Genomic DNA, 19,675 nt, shown 5'->3' with positions numbered 1-19,675 from the left:
CTATTGTAGATTTTGTCATGAGAGAGCGGAGAGTGGAGCTGGACTGTTCCTCCTCTCTCAGGATCTGAAATGCCTGTTTAGGAATAATACCAAAAACTGAATGTTCAGATGGGCAGGTTTTAAGATTTAAACTTCAAATGATACAAAAATTTAATATAATACAGCGACGTGCAGCCAAACAGCCAATCAGTTACTTTGGATTAAAACACATTCGACCCTGACAGCCTGTGTTTACGGTGCGTTCAGCGTGTTGTGAAATGACAAATATCGAACCAGAAAAACCGCTGCATCTTTCATTTCCGTCTTTAGCCTGTTAGCACTAAATTATTTTACATCAGCGTTTCAGCGCTTCCCCAACAGTCAGGTTCAAGTGTTCTACAGGGCGATGGCCTAAAACAACACAATAAATAGCATCATAAAAAACAGACATGATCGGAGCTTCCCATTGATAAAATCAAAAGCAGAAACATTGATTTGCTAAACCATTACTGTAGGAATTAAATACATAATTCTGAAATTCTGACACCTCGGTGTAAACAAATGAGACCATAGTTGATAGTGTGATAGTGGCCATTGGCGTTTCTCTTCAGGTTTATTTAATGCATGAATGATAATAATGCTTCCCTCTGCCTCTGGTGCAGCTCCTGCAGCTTTGGCTGCTTGCTCTGAAGGAACAGCGCCACCTGTCCGCAGGTTTCCCACCAAACATCACGTCAGTGATGGTCTCATTTGTGTATGATTCAGCATTAAAATTCATGTGCATAACATGTTGCTTAAGCTTTGTTTTGTTTTTTTATCTGAGATATTTGAGGTAAATGTCTGTCACACAAATATCACATCAAATAAATGTTTTTTTAAAGATAATTTGTAAGTAAATTTGACATCTATAATGTTAACTGCCATATCTGCATTCAGCAACACATTCATGTTACAGATGACATCTTGAATATCGATCTGCTCAGAATATCAATCTGCTTGTTGGCTAAGTTTGCATCCTTGTTTATGCCAAATGATGCAACCAGTGGTTTTCATGTATAACACAAAAGATGACTGTTTGGGTGACAGAGTTTGCCCAAGATGTGAAAAGACGGTGTTACAAAGTGTCCCCTTTAAAGTAAACCAACATTTTCTCTCTCTATATATATATATATATATATACATATATATATACACTGAATATATGTCACCTGATTGGGCCAGATTTTGTCCTAGGAGGTGGGATATTTAAACAAAAAACACAAATGTTTGTCAGATTTGACATAAGCACGAAAACAACTTTTTAGAAATAATGCCAAAAGTCATTTTAGAACGATAAGCTCAGGGGTGGGTGTAAAATTCAATACTTTTTGAGAACAGAAGAAAAGTGTTTGTAGCAACGAGAGTCAAAAACTCCTCTATCAAAAGCAAAAAAATGAATGTTTGGTCAGATTTTCAGCCTTGTTTACTTATTCTTTGATCAGTTATTTCCTGGTATAATTCAAAATTTTGCTAATTTAAGTGTCTTTGAGCAAAGCTGCTTTGTGTCAAGACAAAATTAAACACGAATGCTTTCGAGAAATTTGGGGCATTTTGGAAAGCAGGAAAAGGGGGATTAGTAGAAAAATAAAGTGAGTTAGAAAGTGAATGATTTTGGGATCTAATGACACTCAGCCTCAGGTGAGCTGACAAAAATCAGAGAAATCATTTCTGCTTGGAGGCAGCTGAGGAACTTCCTGCCTCTACAGCGACACCACCAGCCAAACTGTAATGAAGAGCGATCCAGTGTCGTTCAGAGTGTTGATCCGAACGTTTACCTACAGGCATCTTTCCTGTGGCCATTAAGGAGCAAACGAGGTGAATACGGTCTACGTTAACCGATCTGTAGCAGGTGAGAGGAAACGCAGGAGGTGGACGGAGTTTCTGCCAATGTTGCAATGCATTTTTTTTTGTTGTTTTATACATTTGTTTAAAAAAAAGGAAAAAGAAACATTAGTTTGGACTTGGATAACTAACAGTCTGTGAGTGGATAGTTGCTTTGATGACATTTGCATGCAGATAATATGCAGACGCTTTGCAGGGTGACGTGTGTCTTAATTCTGGTGCTGAGTGGAGAAAGTTAGATCAGCTGGATTTCAGTTTCCAGGTGCTGTTAACCTGGACGATTATCTATACGTGTGTCTCTGAGGTGCCACTGAGCAAGGCACTTGACCCGCAACTGTTCCTCTGAATCTTCTCAAATGCAGACAAAATAAAGCGTCTGAATCCAGAGTGAGATGCCTCCCGTTTTACAAATATGACACATAAAAAGGTGCTACATATAGCATTTTGTTATTTAAATGAAAGACCACATTTCAAATGAACCTTCCTGCTGCAAAGACAACGCACTGTGGCTGCTTGTCCCTCTCCGTCCCTCCTGAACGACAGCGAATATCCGACGACATTAGCTAATGTACAAATTCAAACTGTGGTGTGATGAGAACAAAAAGGAAAACTTGCTTTTGTTTTGAGCCGTAAAGCAGCAGACTTCACACCACTGTGGCTATCGATCTCCTCACTCCTTCGTTTACGGTAATCAGACATGTTAAAATGAACGTTTGGATCATTCAGCCGTATCAAAATGCTACATAAAGCACACTGAAAGTGAAACCTGTCATGAACTACCACTACAGTTGTTAGTCAGATAGAAGCCCCTTGCTCAACGAACATCTGGTATCATTTTTTTGTTCTAAGAAAACAGACACTGCAATGTGTAGTGAAAGCTTCCACACACACACACACACACACCATAGATCTCCAGCAGTAGCACTGAAAAACTAACAGTATTATATCAGGTGGCAGGCACACAGATGACACCAACACGAACAATAGAAAAACCTCCTCCTCTCGGCCTCACAGCGAAAGATTACAATCACCCACAGTATCTGGCAGGAGGCCTGTACTCGTGCGTCTCTTATTCAGCTGATGGTGGGGCGAGCAGAAACACGGTAGAGCTTTCACTCATTTGCTTGCTTCTCTTTGCAGGGTTCACAGAGGATTTCCTTGTGTGGTAGCGGATAGGGGAAAGCTGCTCCGCTGCAGGTGCTACCGTAAGCCAGTTTGTTGAGGCGAGAGAGGCCCTTGATGCTGCCGGGAGGCCGTCCGGGGCTGACCTTGTACCCCGCCGCTCTGGTCGTACCCAGCGGCCTTCCCGGGCTCGTCTTGAACCCGGCAGCTCTGGTGGTGCCGAGGGGTCGCCCTGTGCTGGTTCTGTACCCGGCTAGCTTGGTGGTCCCCAAAGGCCTCCCGCGTCTGCCCGTCTTCCCGACGGCCTTGTTCTTCTTCTTGCCTTCATCCGCCGCCTGGTCAGCGCTTTTAATGGCGGGTATTTTTCCAGGCGAGCGGGGGTCGCCCACAAGCACTTCCTGTCTCTGGCACACCATGGGCTTGTGGCTCTGGGCAGGTAAGGTCATGGGAGCCAGCGTCATCTGCAGGGACGGAGGGGGAGGAGGGTAGAACTTGTTGGACTGGGAGGTGCACAGTTCAAAGTGGGAGGCGGGGTGGTGGCCGTCCTCTGCCAGGCACGACGGCCTGCTATTCATGCAGAAGTCACTGCTTGACACCTGGCGCATCATCTTCTGCTGGGGGTCAGAAATAAGTTGCAAATGTGTTATTATCACACTTAGATATAAGCTTAGCTATCAGAGGTGAGGAAGTTAACCAGGTGCACATACGTTAGTCTTCATCCTTGACGTAAAACATGCCTGAAAACACTTCTGGTAAATCATGAATCTCACCTTTGTGTCACTTGTCCAAATAACTGATGCTTCTTTGCCTCATTGTGATGCGCTAAACCATATTAGGCTCATTACTGAGAACAGCAGCTGGAGTCGAGCAGTGGGAGTTTTTTTTTTCTCTTCCAACAGCAGCAATAAATACATGTATTTGAAAATACACCTCAACAAAAAGGTGAGATTTAAGCTTTAGCTGAAGTGTTTCCAAGCAGTAAGCGGCCAAGGAAGTTAATTTTTCAGTATATGGTAAGTTCATATATTGTAGTTTTACTCATATACAGTTTTTCTTTGTAATTTTATACTATATCTGAGGAACATGCTGATAGTCCCTGCGGCCTCTTCTTGTATCATCATGCCTTTGCATTACCTGCATTATGCTACCGCTCGCTAGCATGCTAAACTGCTAGCCTCTGTGGCTTCTAGATGCCAACATGTTGCCGTTGCCTAGCAGCGGTGTCCTCATGATTTATGCACTTGGACGCCAAGCATATCGTGCACACGACTTCGCATCATGACCACGAGCTCACGAGTTCCACTTATAGGCAGCATAACTCTCACTGCCAGAAAGGGGAGACAAAGTTCCACACTGCAGGAGCCACTTTCAAAATAAAGCAATACAGTGAGCAAATTCACTTGACGCATATAAACGGTAACACTAAAAGTGTGATTACATGTAAGAGTTTGTTTGCTTTAGACTAAACATTTGTCTTCTGATTCACATTTATCTTGTTACGAACACGGTGCTTGTCAAAATAGGTTATTGTCTGAACGGGGCTTCTCCTGATATAAGCTCACACTCAGTTTTCTCCGAGCCTGTGCATCAAAAACCATAAATTCTGGCTGATTTTTGTTTGTTTGTTTAACAACATTTTGAAATATTATTATTATTATGTTATTTTGCCTGGGTCAAACCCAGTTATGAGTAGAAATGTACAAATGCGATGTTGGGGACAATCACTCCAAAGTGTCTTGAGAACAAACATAAACCTTATTAAAGTGCCTTTGAGCAAGATGCTGAACCCCTAGGAGCTGGTGATCTGCAGCTGACCCTGACCTCTGACCTCCTCGTGCAGGGGGCGGTGAGAGGACCAACCAGTGATCACAGTTAGTTCCCATCCCGTTTACACACACGCTGCTCTTTAATTGCAGCTCATAAGTGCTACGAGGCTATAAATACTTGCAGAGAGGGGAAAGGACGGACTGCTGCTGCTCAGATCTCTATTAAAGGAGGACACAGGATGCAGGGAGGTGTGGACTCTACTATCGCATACACTACACCGTCTGGAGTAATATTCATTCACAAAAAACACGCACATGCATTCCGCATCTTTGCGTCCAGACGACACAGCCTCCCACTCTCGGTGTCACTTTGCCCCCGTGTAACGTTACAACCCAAACGGCTGAATTTAGCACGCTTTGGCCCGGATAACGGGTTTGTGAGAAGGGGGTTTAAAATGTGCGCCGATGTTGGATTTGACGGCTTCCACCCAGGCCAGACATTGAATGTAAAACACACCCTCCCGCTGCCTGCATTAGCACTAAAGGTTACTGTACCTCGATTGTTCGCAGATCTCGGAGCGGAAAGGGTTAAGGAGAAAAATGATCTTTCATCCCTCAAAGCGCGAGTCGATCCATTTCCCCGAATATTTTCGCAGCACAGGACACCAGCTGGCCAGCAGCTCACCCCCGCATCGGCTCGCCTCGGCGCGGGCGACAGACGGCTCCGACAGACGCGTTTTTATCTCCCAGCTCCAGAGGTTTGGATAAGAAACGCAGCCATTTTCCATTAAAAATTAATAAGACGGGAGCGCAGTCTGAGCATGCGCAGAGCGGCGTGCACGGGGAGGCTTCTGCTCCTTCCCCTCCTGAACCTCATCCAAAACGCTGCTCTCGCTTCAAAACCCACACAACTGCCTAAATCCAGCAAGCGGCGATAAAGCAGCAAAAGCACGCTTTATTTTTTAATGTCACAGTCCCGAATTTGAGCCATTATTCAGTTTCAGTGCTCACCAAACAGCACCACCCATTACTGATGAATAATATACAAACGAAAGCCTGTTGAATAATTGAAACAGTCGGTAAGAGTACAGTTATAAAGCAGATTTGTTAATGCAAACAGCTGCACAAATCAAGTTCATTTCCTTCGCAACACTTGGCTTTATTGTGAGGAAAAAGTAAAAACATCTTTCATCTGAGCATCTCTTCATAAAGACTATGGTTGGTGTGTTGCTTCTGCATACAAGAGTAAAACCTGACCAAAAACAAAATAACATTAAAGAAAATGCCTTTTATTTGAAGACATATTACAGATCGCTCATTGCAGAATTGTGACAGTTCGATGACACCGGAGGTCAAAAATAGATATAAAATCAACAGGGACTGAAGCACAGAGGAAACCAAAAAAAAAAAAAGACACAAAACTTGATCGAAGGAAACATTAAAAATATAGACTAAAATATTCTTCAATCGCTTTGATGAAATTGTGGAGATGACAGGAGGCTGCAGAGACATCCACCATCGAACCTTGCTTCCTCCTCTACAACACTTTGTACCGGCCTTTGCTCGTAGGCTGGTAGGAATTTTGCTATAAGAAGGGCAAAGAAAAGACAATAAGCGACATATTTCATAGATATTTGCTGAAGAATAACCAGCATGTCTATGTTTCCTGCCCTAAAGATCTAGTGCAAGATAAAAGTCTGACACAGGCTCCTATTTATCCCGAAATCTGCAGGATATCCAGCACTGGTTATTGATTTTAAGAGGAAGGAGATGCTTACTAATCTGATGAGCTCTTCCTTGATTAGCCGCGTAATCTCCGTTTTGGCTTTCTGCACAGCCAGTTCATTTGCACCTAGAAGGCAAACATAAGATTGATAGACAGCATATGAAGTTCTATCCAACACAACAAAACAGGAAACTGCATTAGAAGTTAATTCAGAGCTCACAGTTACAAGAAAAAGTGGGAACTTCATTATCAAAGTGTAAAAATTAACACCTGGCACATACTTTCAATAGCCAGATAGATCTTGCGTTCTCCCTCCTTTGGCTCTTTTCCTGGAGGGAAATAGGTTCCTCTGATGGTGATGGCGGCCTCAGAGTATTCACCGATCCTCTGCAGAGCTTCTTTAGAAGTCACCTTCCACCTGGCCGTCTGAGGAAGCACAAAATGAGCAACACTTTAGGAGACTGGATTCTTTCTGTATTTGACCGAGAATTTCCATCTAAGCAGAAAATTAATATATTCTTCAGCAGAGAAAAACACACACAGCATAGTTTCATGAATAGGATTTTTAAAATTAAAGGCCCTGAAATCTAAATTTCATGATCATGTTGAGCGACGGAGTCTGACATGACCATGCTAACAGTTTTGATTATTTCTCATGTGCCTTTTCTCTTCTTACTGCTTTGAAGTGAACGGGTGCAGTTGGTGAGAGGCAGGGGTAGATGATGGTAGTGTGGCAATCGGCAGTTACATGTGGCATCTAGGCCTGTGGTAGCATTGTAGCAGCTAACAATAGCTAAAGCGGTGAGAGTATGATAGTATCTTAGCAGTTAGTATTGGTAGCTAGCAATTAACATTAACAGTATAGGTGAATCTAGCTTTATTGTCTTCTTCTGTTCCTCTTAGCAGGTAGCGGTTAGCACGTAACATTAACTAAATGGTAGCATCGGAACTGTATTGTCTTCTTCTGTTCTTCTTAGCGGTTAGCATTAGCATTAGCAATAGTTAAATGGTAGCATCGGTACTGGCCACTACTTGGAGCATCTCTGGGTCAGTTGAACGTGGCGGTGCTGTTTGGATTGTGTAGGAGCAGTGTGAACTGGCACAAGGGGGGGTGACTCTGGGACGCCGGAGTTCACTGCCTAACCTCCTGGAGGTGTAGTGGGACTAAGTTGGCGAAACACTGTTGAAGGGAGGTTTCCACCCGATGACCCCCAGAGACGTGTTATATGCCTCTATACCTGCTCTTTGGCAGGTATAGAGGCAGATTAGAGCTCCAAGGTTCTTCACTGAGAATGAATCCTCTTTTTGAGCACAAGTATCTTGTGTTTAAATTAACTTTGAAGTGAACGGGGCTCAGTTGGGACAAAAAAGGTGATGTCACATACTTCTGAGGACGAATCAGAATTCAGCAACATTTCAAATCGGTCGCATGACAGCTGTGAGGTTGTTTATGAAGCAGATTAGCTGAGTTTCTGAGCTCAAAAAACTTAATAAATAGTAATATACACATATACACAGAAATACTAATCAAGTTTTTAGAGACTTAAAAAAATCCCTGAACCTGTAAACAAAGACATCAGGGTAACTCAAAGATAAACATTTCTTCTTTGTTTTCATCCCTTATCTGTTGCTTCTGGGCACTTATAAAGGCAAGTCTAATGTGACTACAGCTGGTGGTACTCACTGAAGCTCATCTGGGGTAGGGAAAAACATTAAAAGCTGAAAAATAAAACAAGAATCTGCTAAATATGGTTGGTACAGCCCTGCATTGTGTGCTGCTGACCTGAGGGAAGTCATTGATCTCCAGCTCCTCTTCGTATCGCTTGACGGTCTCAGCCTGTTCAGCCGCCTGCCGCTCCTCCTCCAGCTTCTCCACGGGGGTGTAGTTCAGCTTGGCATTGATCTTCTCCGCCAGCTGCTCTGCGATGGTCTTGGCTGACACCGAGGGTGTCATGATGGTGCCGCCCCGCAGGATGGCGTTGGTGGCCTGCTGCATCACGTCCTGTGCATGACGAGAAAACCAGCTTGGTATTTGGTCCGTGTGGGGGGAAAAAAGAATGGAAGTAACTGCACATTTTGCAAATTGCTGACTGACACACAAATGCATTTGAACTAATCGTCACCAAGTGCAGTATGTGATGATTTACAGGCATTATATTTATAGACAAAAATGGCATTCCAAGTCTCACAGCGAACACAGACGCACCTGCACTGAGGAGTCATCATCATTATCTCAGTTTAACTTACCTGAGCCTCGGCGCCCAGGTTCTTCTGAGCGTTGATTTTGAGCGCAAGCCTCTTGGCCATCTCCAGTTTCTGGATGTTTCCAGCAGACGTGGGCCCGAGGCCTGGCAGCCCTCCAGGGACGGCTGCCGTGGCGGCAACTGCTCCTGCAGCACCGGCGGCCGCCCCGGGAGCAGACAGGTCCTTCACCCTCTTCTTGGAGTTGAACATGCTCTCGATTTGCTCCTCAATCTGAGGAGGGGGGATAATTCAGATGGTCACATGACTAATAAGCATCAATTTGTAATTGTCACTGGGAGGATGGCACCGTAAAGATACCAAAAAGTAAATAAATCTTTAATATGATGCTTAAAAACATTTGAGTGCTGAACTTTGTGGCCAATTTAAAATTTTAGATCATGAAACAAACAATGAAATTTAGTCTTTACTCACATCCAGGGCTCCATCCTCATCATCAGAGTCCTGCAGTCCGAGAGCAGCTTTCTGCAGCTTCTTTCTCTCATTGGCCAAGGCATGTTCTGTCTCGTCAAACTTGAAGCCTTTTCCTGAGAAGCCGCTGCTGCTCTTAATGGTCTTACCCTCCTGCACAGAAAAAGGAGGGGAGCAAAAAAGAGAACGAGGAAAAAAGTTCATTTATTTCTCAAAGACCATTTTTGAAACAGTAAAAAATAATGAATGAAGTTCCTAGATTACGTAACTGGGTCGACTTGCTAATTGAGACACCACAGATTAAACATATTTATTAGTTTCATTAATTCTTCTTACCGCTTTCTGTTGGTCTCTGAAGGAGGCCCAAAGCTGCTCCAGTTCAGGTGGGACAGGAGAGCCGGACAGCTCCAAGGCTTTGATGATATCACCAGCATAGCGAACCTGATCCTCTGTGATGAAGGTGTAGGCGTAGCCCTGGACAAGGGAACAAGACATAGAGACGTGTTAAGATTGAAATTTACATAGTAAACAGCCATTTACAGAGAGCTATGAAAGATAAGCACCAAACACACATTCAGCACAGCACAAAGTCAGTTTTAAGCAACTGACCTTGTTTCCTGCTCGGCCTGTGCGTCCGGCCCTGTGGACGTAGTCCTCGTAGTGGTTGGGGCAGCTGTAGTTGACCACCAGGATCAGCTGCTTGACGTCCAGGCCTCTGGCAGCCACAGAGGTGGCCACCATCAGACGGCATGCTCCATTTTTAAAGTCATTGATGATGCTGTCTCTGTCATACTGGTCAATTCCTAAAAGGGCAACAGAAAAGGAATAGATGAAATACCAAATGACATATGACATATCATATGGCAGAAAACAGTCATCAGACGCTCCTCAAAGTGGGTTATTTCACCTTCATCGATCTACAGGGTTCTGCTGGCAGGAATCAGAGCCTTTGATAGTGAATGTATTTATTTCATATGCAGCAAGTGTTTTACTTGATCCATTCACACTGTATGCAAAGACAAACTATTTGTCTGGCAGTGGACTGTACATTACACTCTATACAGTGTACATACTTTTAATATAAGTTGCGAAATGTCCAACTGGATTATAGTTGATCTTCTATTTGTGCTAGCAGAGCAGGAAATCAGGAAACTGCTCCCCAAAACCCCAGGTTTGATGAGATGCCCCCATATCACCAACATGTGATTTAAGTTTTCCATATATGACAATTTGGACTTCTGCAAATAAAATTTTGCATTGTTGTTTAGGTCCAAAATAACCACCATTTCTTTTTTCATTCTTTTTCTTTTCGTATCTTTCTTCGTACTTTCTGCTCTTCATACTGAACGAAGGATCCTCTGATTGTGACATTTCTATCCCCAACAGATTCAGCTGTTACTCCAGCAGAAATCTACCTGTCTTAACCAGGTTATTCATAATTCCTTGCATTGAGATTAATACATTTGTTAACACATTTACGTTGACTTTTTGAGTTCACTGCCACAAATTTGGAATTCTGGATTACTACAGGAAATTGTAAAAACATCAAAGATGTAATCGGTGCATCTAAAAATGTGACCCCTTACCTCCGTGCAGTGACATGCAGGGGTACGAGGCTTTCATCAGGTCTTTGAGCAGTCCGTCTGCATGCTCCTGCTTGTCCACAAAGATGATGACCGAGCCCTTCTCCTGGTAGTGACCGAGCAGCTCCAGCAGCTTCAGGAACTTCTTGTCCTCATCAATCACCAGCTACAGAAACAAATGCAAACACAGGAGAGAGATGGACAAAGATGAGGGGTCTGATTTGGACCAGGTTACCAATATGAATTAAAAAAAAAAACAAAAAACTAAACTATCAAAAACTAAAGTGTGGCCAGTGGAGTGTGCCTAGATACTGGACAAAGATCCCAAATGTGGCCTAGAAATAAATCTTTCTTCAGCGAGATAGATATGAAACGTAGATGATTTACCACGTGTTGTTCCACATCAGAGCAGACGACACTGCGGCCTCCCACCTGGACCTCAATGGGCTTGGCCAGGATCCTACGAGCCAGCGCCTCCATGGCTCTGGGGAAGGTGGCTGAAAACATGACAGTCTGACGGTCTGGACGTATGTTGTCTACAATACGCATCACCTGGTCGAGGAAGCAGATGACACCTGGAGGTTAGTCAACTTTGTCTACTCATTAATATTTTGTAACTTTTGTAAGCTTATGTATCTCTGCTTTACTGGGAAGCATAAAATTAAAGGTAACGGAAACTGGCAGTATTGTAACACAGTGTATGCTAACATAAATCTGGGAAACACCCACCTGTGGCTCAAAGCCCATGTCAAACATCCTGTCTGCTTCATCCAACACCACATATGTAACTCGCCGCAGGTTGGTGACTCGACCTACACACCAAGAGAGAGGAGCGTGAGGAAAAGAGATGACTTCAAGAAAAGTCAGTCCTGTCTTCTTCTTCTTAACTCCTAACACAGACATTTTTCAGGATAACACTACTACAAGACATCCTAACTTCAGCATATTCTTCTGTTCTGAGGAATAGTTTGAAGTGGCCAGGGTTTTATTTAATTTATATTTTCAATATGCTTTTTATTTTTTTGTTGGTTTTTGGTGGACTCTGGTCTTGCGTACCATCTCAGGGGCATGAGGGACCTGTAAAAGTCAGAAAACAGCCTCAAGATACAATACAAGAGATGGAGCCCCATCAAGCATTATCTGACCAAGCGCCTTTTCACCTACAAGGGAAACATATTACAGATTACCTCGCATGTGTGGAAACAACAAAAACCCCTCCTGTTACAGTATAATTAAAGACTTACATATGCATAATAAAAAAGGGTCAGCGAATACAACAATATTTCCAAACACATTTCTTCACATATTTATGCAAAGCTACAGGGCTCTACAATGATATTTATTGTCAGAAGCCACATGAGCTCCAAATTAAAGATAATTAGGCAGATCAGTGACATATTACAGATCTGTGAAAACTTGTAAATCTCCATCTGAGCTTTAAATATCAAGATGCAATTATATCTCTTCTAGGCAACTTGAAATTATTATTATTTATGCGACTACTGGCACTAAAACAAGAACACTGTAGAACCCTGGTTGAGCATCAAGCTATTCTCACGTCACAATACATTTAGCAAACATTTTGGTCATCTCTGGCTTGGAGTTTGAAGAGCCACGGAGGCAGCACCAGGTCCACCTACCTCTGCTTGCCCTGATCTTCAGGAAAGACATCACTGTCTTGTGGATATGACTGATCCCAAAGGTGGTCAAATAATGTCAACAGTTTAGTAAGTGGTACTGACTTGGTTCATTATATACTTTATCATATTGTTACATTTATTCCATGCAAGGTAATTAACAAAAGGCTCACAAGGCATTGAAAAAGCGTGGCATCCTATCAGAATGAAGAAGTGAGAGGGTCAAGGCGTGTGAACTCACCGCTGTTGGCCCCCAACATGTCAATCATTCTTCCCGGCGTGCAAACGATGATCTCAGCACCTCTCTTCAGCTCAGCAATCTAGAAGAGACAACAACAACTGACGGTATTAACAGCTGTCCAAACATAACAGCTGACCAAAAAAAGCGGCTTTAACTTATTTTACAGACCATATAAACAAAGTCAGTACAAAGCTTAGGTTGCAACAAATTGTTATTTCATTAGATTAAAGCTGTTTGTGATTTTCTTAATTAATGGATAAATTGCTTTGTTTAAAAGTAAACTCAATCAATTCAGCAACACACTCCAATAAGATTGTCAGACTCATGATGGGCAGTTTTTTTAAAAAACAAGGTCAAAATCAATGCAGCAGAACCAGATAGATAGTTTTCATTCCACGCATTCTTCTTCCTTATCAACAGAGGCTACAAATACCCATGATGCATCAAACGTATTGAGACTGAGACTTTTCTGGAAAGAACTTGCTTAAAGCAATATGATTTCTGTTAATTGTACATGAAATATTATCACAAGTACTGAATCTATTAATAAAATGAAAAAAAATTTAACGTTAAAAAAGAACAGATCTAGAATCGGATTTTCAACCCAAGGCAGCACAGATGAGCCAACAGAGAAGAAAAATCAACCGGTCCTCAACCTGTTGCTGTCACAGCTTTCTCTCAGCAATGAACCCACCACGTGACTGGAGGCAGAGGCACAAACAAGCAGTACTATGTGAGTCAGAACAGCCAGCAACCAACCTGTCACTGTAATTCAAGAAGCAAGCTGGAGTTAGCTGTTTGTTACTCTGAGCCAGCACCGTGCGCAGGTTTTTAATATGAAAAAAGAAAGAATAAAAGACAAAAAAATTGTCTTTTTCCTGGTGCCATGACAACATTAATGTATCTCGAAGGCCGACAGTTCTAGGTTGTACTTATGATGTCAAGTCATTGTCAGCTAATTAAAGCCCTTCCCGAAATAAAGTGAACAGACAACATAAGTGTGTGTGTGTGTGTGTTTACCTGTTCACTGATACCCGTGCCTCCATAAACACACACCACCCTGAGTCCCAGTGGTTTAGAGAACTTCTTACACTCCTTGGTGATCTGCAGAGCCAACTCTCTGGTGGGAGTCATGATTACAGCTGTGGCAGAGGGAGAAAAACAGACTGAGAGGAGAGAATATGTTTTCTATCTTTAACTTTTTTGATCACTTAATGTTTTAACAATATGTCTAAAAACTTTTTAGACAAAAAAAAATTGCCAAGAACATTAACTGAGGTAAGACTAATTTTAATGATTCTTAGGACGGATGATGAAGATTCAAAATGCTGTGGAAGCATGACAGCCAGTGAGTATTATTAATTGGGTCCTATTTTAGTCTTCCGTTGACCTACATTTGGGCCCTGAACCAAACCTCTGTAAAGCACAGGAGGAGGACATCACAGCTCCACTTCTTGTAATCCAAGTTCTTACTTTCTGCCTCAAACCACTTTGGTTATTCATTTTTCTACTTCAATATAATCAACATAAAAACATTTCTGTAATGCTAGAGCGATGCCTAAAGGAAGTATAAAACCATCTATTCCTTACAGATTGGTCCCTCAGACTCTTCCAAGGGCCTCTGGTCCATGATGTGTCGGAACATGGGCAGCAGGAAGGCTATGGTTTTCCCACTGCCAGTTTTAGCGATGCCAATCAGGTCTCGACCCGACATGATAGCAGGGATTGCCTGGGCCTGGATTGGGGTGGGCTTCTCGTAGCTGTGCCTGGGTACATTTGGGAGAAAGAAATTAGAATCAGTGTGTGGGTTACATTCAGAAATAATTAAGTGTCAAGAACAATCTGATTATGATTTTCAGCTGACCTGAGAGAGGGTAAAGATTCTCTCTGTATGTGAACCTACATCAGTGTGGGAGCGATTTAAACACACGCTAACTGCCTAACTGTCTTTTCAGGAAACTGATCACCTTTTTTCATTTTTTGTTGCAAAGATCATTGCTAAATTACTATATGCCCCCAAAAAGCTGCCTCGTCCATGACTGCAGCAGTCACCATCAATGAGACTCACTTCTTCAGAGCACTGAGGATCTTCATAGACACCCCACACTGCACCCAGGTCTTGATGGGTTTGGGACAGCCCTTCCCTTTTACAGTAATCCCTTCCAGTTCCAGTCTGTATGCAGTCACATCTGTATTCATTAAGACAAGCCAAACAGAGAGATGTCAGACAGGTAGTGAAGGTTCACAAAGACAGATATTTTGATGTATATACTGCAAGGCAGCAACAGAGGTTTGTCAAGGAAAACTGTGCTAGAAAAACAAAGTATTTGCTTAAGTTAAGTTTAAGTGCATTTTGCACCTCTGGTTCATATTGAGATTGTTTATTTTAAAGTTGACAAAAACTGAGTCAACATAAAGCATCCATTCAACAAATGTACTGACCCAAAATATGGATAACCACATACGTAAGAACACTTTTTGAGGGTTGATCTGAATATTTGACCAAAGAGCAAGAAAACCAGCCTAAGAATCTGATCAAGCATTTAACTTAAATATTTGATGCAACATTTCAATCAGTACTCAGAAAAGTGCTGAAATTTCATACCAAGCACAATGAATACAACATCAGTCTGATAATCTGGCAGGCATATCACCGTATATCCTGACAGCAGAAGCCTGTACTTGTACTTATCAATTCAAATCATGTGCCGTTGTAGGGGATATGTGGCCATCTTTGTTTTAAAAATCTCAGTGGTGGGATTAGAGCTAATCATTACTGTAATCTTAATCTCATGTGTTCAGATTACTGACCATCCTGAGTCATCCTGGCGAGCTCAGGGACCTCCACATAGAAGTTTTTGCGGTACGACTCGTACTGGATCTTCCCGTGGTCAACAGGCTCCAGGATCTTCCTCTGTTTGGTCTGGAAGCCCGTCAGAGCCGTCTGCAGATCCACCTCCTCCTCCTCTGATGAGTACTGCCAAACACATCGGTTACATTTTGGATTGTTTTTAGTGTCTTCTATTAGGAGAAGCTTTTTTTTCTCTGTATCTCTGTCTGTATGTCATTTATGAAAAACCAGTAAATCTGAAATGTTATCAGATGGGTACACACTTTAAATCTGAGAGAAGAGTAATGTTGCAGTAAAGTGCTTTTAGCTGATGAAAGAAAATCTATCTATATTGAAGAAACTAGGTGAACATGTGACCTCCTTCACAAACAAAACACTGAAGAACAACAACTCACTTCCATAGCATCCTGGTCATTCTCCATCAGCTCACCCTTCTTCTTGTGAGTGTGAGGTCCCTTCTTGGTTTTAACAACTGTCACCACTTTGGTTACTGTCATTGCTCCTTTCTGTTGAAGATGAAAAGAAAAAAAATGTGTTTAACTGCATTTCAAAATGACACGCCATAACCCTGACAACATTAAACTTCAGAGGACTTGGCTCCAGGCTAAAGCAATGCAGCACTTTCCCCCTCGCACTTACCTTATCGTTTCCTTTCATGGCTCCCATGTTGAACTTCTTCACCTCCTGTTTCACCTCCTCCATGTAGGCGTCCAGAGGATCCACATCGTCTTCCTCGGCCTGCTGCTCCATGGGCGTCTCCTTCTCCTTCTCACCCTCTTCTTTCTTCTCCTCCTTTATCTCCTTCTCTTTTCTCTCCCCCTTCCCTTCCCCATCTTCATCGTCATCGGCCTCCATTGGAGCTGAAATGTCTTCGTCGTCATCTAAAATGCAGAGTCAGTTATAAGGCTAAGACATTACATAGTTGGGACTTTGCCTTCTCGTGTAGACAACAGGAATTCTCTACAACGAAACACAGGGGAACCTGTCAACTAAAACTTCAGTAGATGTACCATGGCTCTCTGGTAGGCCATTTGTGGTGACACCCCAGACAAGTTTAAATGAAAGTGATGTTGGTTAATGTTATGTTGTTATGTATCCTCACCATCATCATCCTCCAGGCTCCACTTCTTGCCCTGCTTCATCTCCTCCAGTTCTTTCTTGATCTCGCCAATGTTTTCGATGGCCTTCTTCCTCTGCTCCTCCCTCCACTTCTCCACACGCTCCTTCCTCTTCCTCATCTCCTCCTCTAGTTTGTTCTGATCAAAGTCTTGCTACATAAACACAAAGTAGAAGATCAGAAATATTTCCCCATCTACTATGTCTTGACCTTTTTAGAGGTTAGCAAGAACTTAATTATGTGGAACTTACATCTTCAACCTTCTCATCCTCTTTTTCTTCTTTAATCTTTTTCTTGTCAGATAACGGATCAATGTTGTCTTTCTCATTGCTTCTTGACCTGTGAGGAAGAAGAGAATGAGAGAAACAGTAGCATGTTTAAATTAGTCTTGTGAGTTTTTGAACTGAGAACACTGAAGTTATTTTCACTTCAAATCCTTCAAGCACTTTCTTGAAGGATTCACTGGCTTCATGTTGAGAAAATCTGCAAGACCTTTGACAGAAAACCCACCCATCATAACCATTTGCCAGTAAGTTATACTTATTGTTATATACTTATATACTTATTATACCAATACTATATATTGGTATCGATATATACAGAGCTGTCAGTTATGTCTTGAGATGTTTAATTTTTTGTTTGTGCTTTTTTTTAAGCCTCACTTTTCATCTGGTCTTCTGCTCTTGCTGGGGCTACCAGATCGGGACCTCCGGGCTCGCGTTCTGCTGCCTGACCTCCTCCTCTCTCGGCTTCTGCTCCTCCTTCTGTCTCTGCTCCTGGAGCGCCTGGGCAGCAAAGGCAAACATGACATGACAGGAAAACAAAAAAGTTAAGAGGGAGACAATGCTGGCTTCTTTCACGTCTCAGGACACTGTCACACTTAGTTCATTATCTCAGGTGCTCCTAAAACAATGACTGAAATAATGGATTTTAGGGCATATTCAACCACTTTCAGACCCTCCAGAAATAAACTGCAGTTGCTTTCTCAAAACGTTTTTTAAACTGATATGACGTCATGAACACAACACATTCCCAATGCACTTAGAATTTCTAAACTAAAAGTAAAATCTCATGATGGCTGCTATAGGATATTATCCTATTATTCAAGAGTCTTTAGATTCAAGATTCAAGAGTCTTTATTGTCATTGAGCATGTCAATGAAATTTTCATTGCAACCCCCATGTTAGGAACAGATAGTAAGAAAGACAAGAAAATTAGAAGGAATAAAATTAAGATAACTACAATAAAATAAAATAAACCAACATGCAATAAAAATATTCATAAAGCAATTAAAAATATACCAGAATGAAAATATACTAAGGCAATAAAATATACTAAACAATAACCAATAAAATATGGAAGTGAAATGTGCTAACAGAATAAAATATACAAGCAGAATAAAATATACACAGTGAAATTTACAGACAGAATAAAATATACCAGTGGACAATAAAATATGCCAATGAAAATGAAATGTGCCAATATACTAAAATGTATATAATTTAGTTAAGGATATGTGTGGACCTAAAAGTTAAGTACACAGAAGGTGCAGGTGGAGGTGGAGGTGGAGGTGTAAAGTGCGGTCATGTCATTGATAAAACAAAAACATGATCTAGTTTTGATAGTAAAAAAGTGACCCCCTTCCATGTCTCTTCTTAGTTTTATCAGGCACTTATGGGATTACACAACTCTAAAAAAACTGCATCGAAAATCAAAAGGTACCCTGGATAAAATGTGTTGAAGAAATTGTGGCGCGAATAGTATGTGGTCTGAGATCTCATCAGTGCTTAAGTGAAACGAAGAAATGAGAGCCCCCTCATGTACTATTAGGCTACAGTTACCTATAATACAAGCAGACCTGAATCTATTTGCAGGTGGTTTAACAGTTGTTAAAAAATGACAGTCTGGTTCCGCTATGTGTAAACAGTTGCAGTTTTTCTCTTTGACACTCACGCGTTGTCAACTTACAATAGCGAAGAGCACCCACCTGGCTCGTTTTCTGTCTCTGGACCGGGACCGACGGCGTTCCCGGCTCCGTGACCGCTCCCTCCTGCTTCGGTCGCGGTCCCGGTCGTCTTTCTTGGAGCGTTTGTCCGGGGAGCGACTCTTTGACCGGCTACCTGACCGTCCCCGAGACGCGGAACGTTTCCTGTAGTGTCTGAAGACCAAAAAGAATAATAATCACGATAGCTGGCAGTTAGGTATCAGACTGTTGATGGAAAACTACATTTATAAAAACTTTTTCATTCATATTCCAAGGAGATTAGCCGTTAGCTAACACTGGGATGTCGCAGTTAGCATGCTAATCGAAATTAGCAATCCAAATTAAAACAGCTAAAGTTTAGCAGCCACAGTTAGCCACAATCGATTCAACATACTAAACTGACCTGGTAGTTCCGACATACCTTGACTCACGTCCCATTGCTTTTCCACAAATTTAGTCTTGTAAAACAAAAAAACTGAAATTAGTTACGGATAAGAAGGACTGTAATGCGGTGGACGGTTGTTTGTGTCTTTCAACCTGCACGTAAGAAAACTGCGACAATTTAATTTACAAACTCGTGGGTTGAGCGGCGTAGAGCGCCACCCCGCGGTGGGAGGTCAGACGGGCGACTACAAAAATTCAATGAAACTGAGTGACACATATTTTTGCTCTAACAAATATCAGAGTGAATTGTATTTTTAACCCTGCCACATTTAACAGAAAATAGTGATGACAAAGGCATTTGGACAATAAACAGGGGAAGACAGCTTGATCTATTGCTGTTGTATTAGTCATTTCCCGTTTTGTTTTGTGTATTTTTTTTTCTCAATGAACTTTCATTTCTCTTGCTTTTAAAGGCATTTATTAGCATAATGTTTGCATACTGTTTGCTGTTATTACTATTACAACAACTAAACAGAAACACTCCTGTTTTCCTCTAAATATGACTGAGCAATATGGTCAAAATGTATACCATGATGTCAAACAATTAAGAAATATTTTTCCAGTATCCAATAAGTATATATTGATACATAAAATGTATCCAAAATTACACACTGTATATTTAAATCACTCAAACATTTCACTGTCATTTCAGACAAAATGCCTCAATATGT

At 41.8% G+C, this 19,675-nt stretch overlaps 2 protein-coding genes across 3 annotated transcripts; both read right to left on the bottom strand.

Annotated features, from left to right (window-relative positions):
• Nucleotides 1–2,972: 2,972 nt before the first annotated feature.
• Nucleotides 2,973–3,593, bottom strand: c14h5orf24 (chromosome 14 C5orf24 homolog). Its single transcript, XM_041952307.1, has one exon. It carries the CDS (start codon nt 3,588–3,590, stop codon nt 2,973–2,975), a length of 618 nt encoding a protein of 205 aa, XP_041808241.1. The 5' UTR covers nt 3,591–3,593.
• A 2,186-nt stretch (nt 3,594–5,779) lies between these two features.
• ddx46 (DEAD (Asp-Glu-Ala-Asp) box polypeptide 46) lies at nt 5,780–19,113 on the bottom strand. Of its 2 annotated transcripts, none has more exons than XM_041951862.1 (23): nt 18,964–19,089; nt 18,564–18,734; nt 17,239–17,361; nt 16,828–16,915; nt 16,562–16,730; nt 16,099–16,340; nt 15,855–15,965; nt 15,420–15,585; nt 14,677–14,797; nt 14,199–14,374; nt 13,629–13,750; nt 12,609–12,687; nt 11,460–11,542; nt 11,118–11,282; nt 10,734–10,896; nt 9,757–9,950; nt 9,484–9,621; nt 9,151–9,300; nt 8,722–8,949; nt 8,258–8,476; nt 6,756–6,900; nt 6,527–6,600; nt 5,780–6,333 (listed from the first exon to the last, which is right to left on the bottom strand). In XM_041951862.1, exons 1-23 carry the CDS (start codon nt 18,996–18,998, stop codon nt 6,286–6,288), a joined length of 3,210 nt encoding a protein of 1,069 aa, XP_041807796.1. In that variant the 5' UTR covers nt 18,999–19,089; the 3' UTR covers nt 5,780–6,285. The 2 variants fall into 2 exon arrangements, with proteins under 2 accessions (XP_041807796.1, XP_041807797.1); XM_041951863.1 differs by having other exon boundaries at nt 5,781–6,333; nt 18,982–19,113.
• Nucleotides 19,114–19,675: the final 562 nt, after the last annotated feature.

The sequence above is a fragment of the Chelmon rostratus genome, chromosome 14 (genome assembly GCF_017976325.1).
Source record: "Chelmon rostratus isolate fCheRos1 chromosome 14, fCheRos1.pri, whole genome shotgun sequence".
NCBI lineage: Eukaryota > Metazoa > Chordata > Actinopteri > Chaetodontiformes > Chaetodontidae > Chelmon > Chelmon rostratus.
This window is presented reverse-complemented; position numbering and strand designations above follow the sequence as displayed.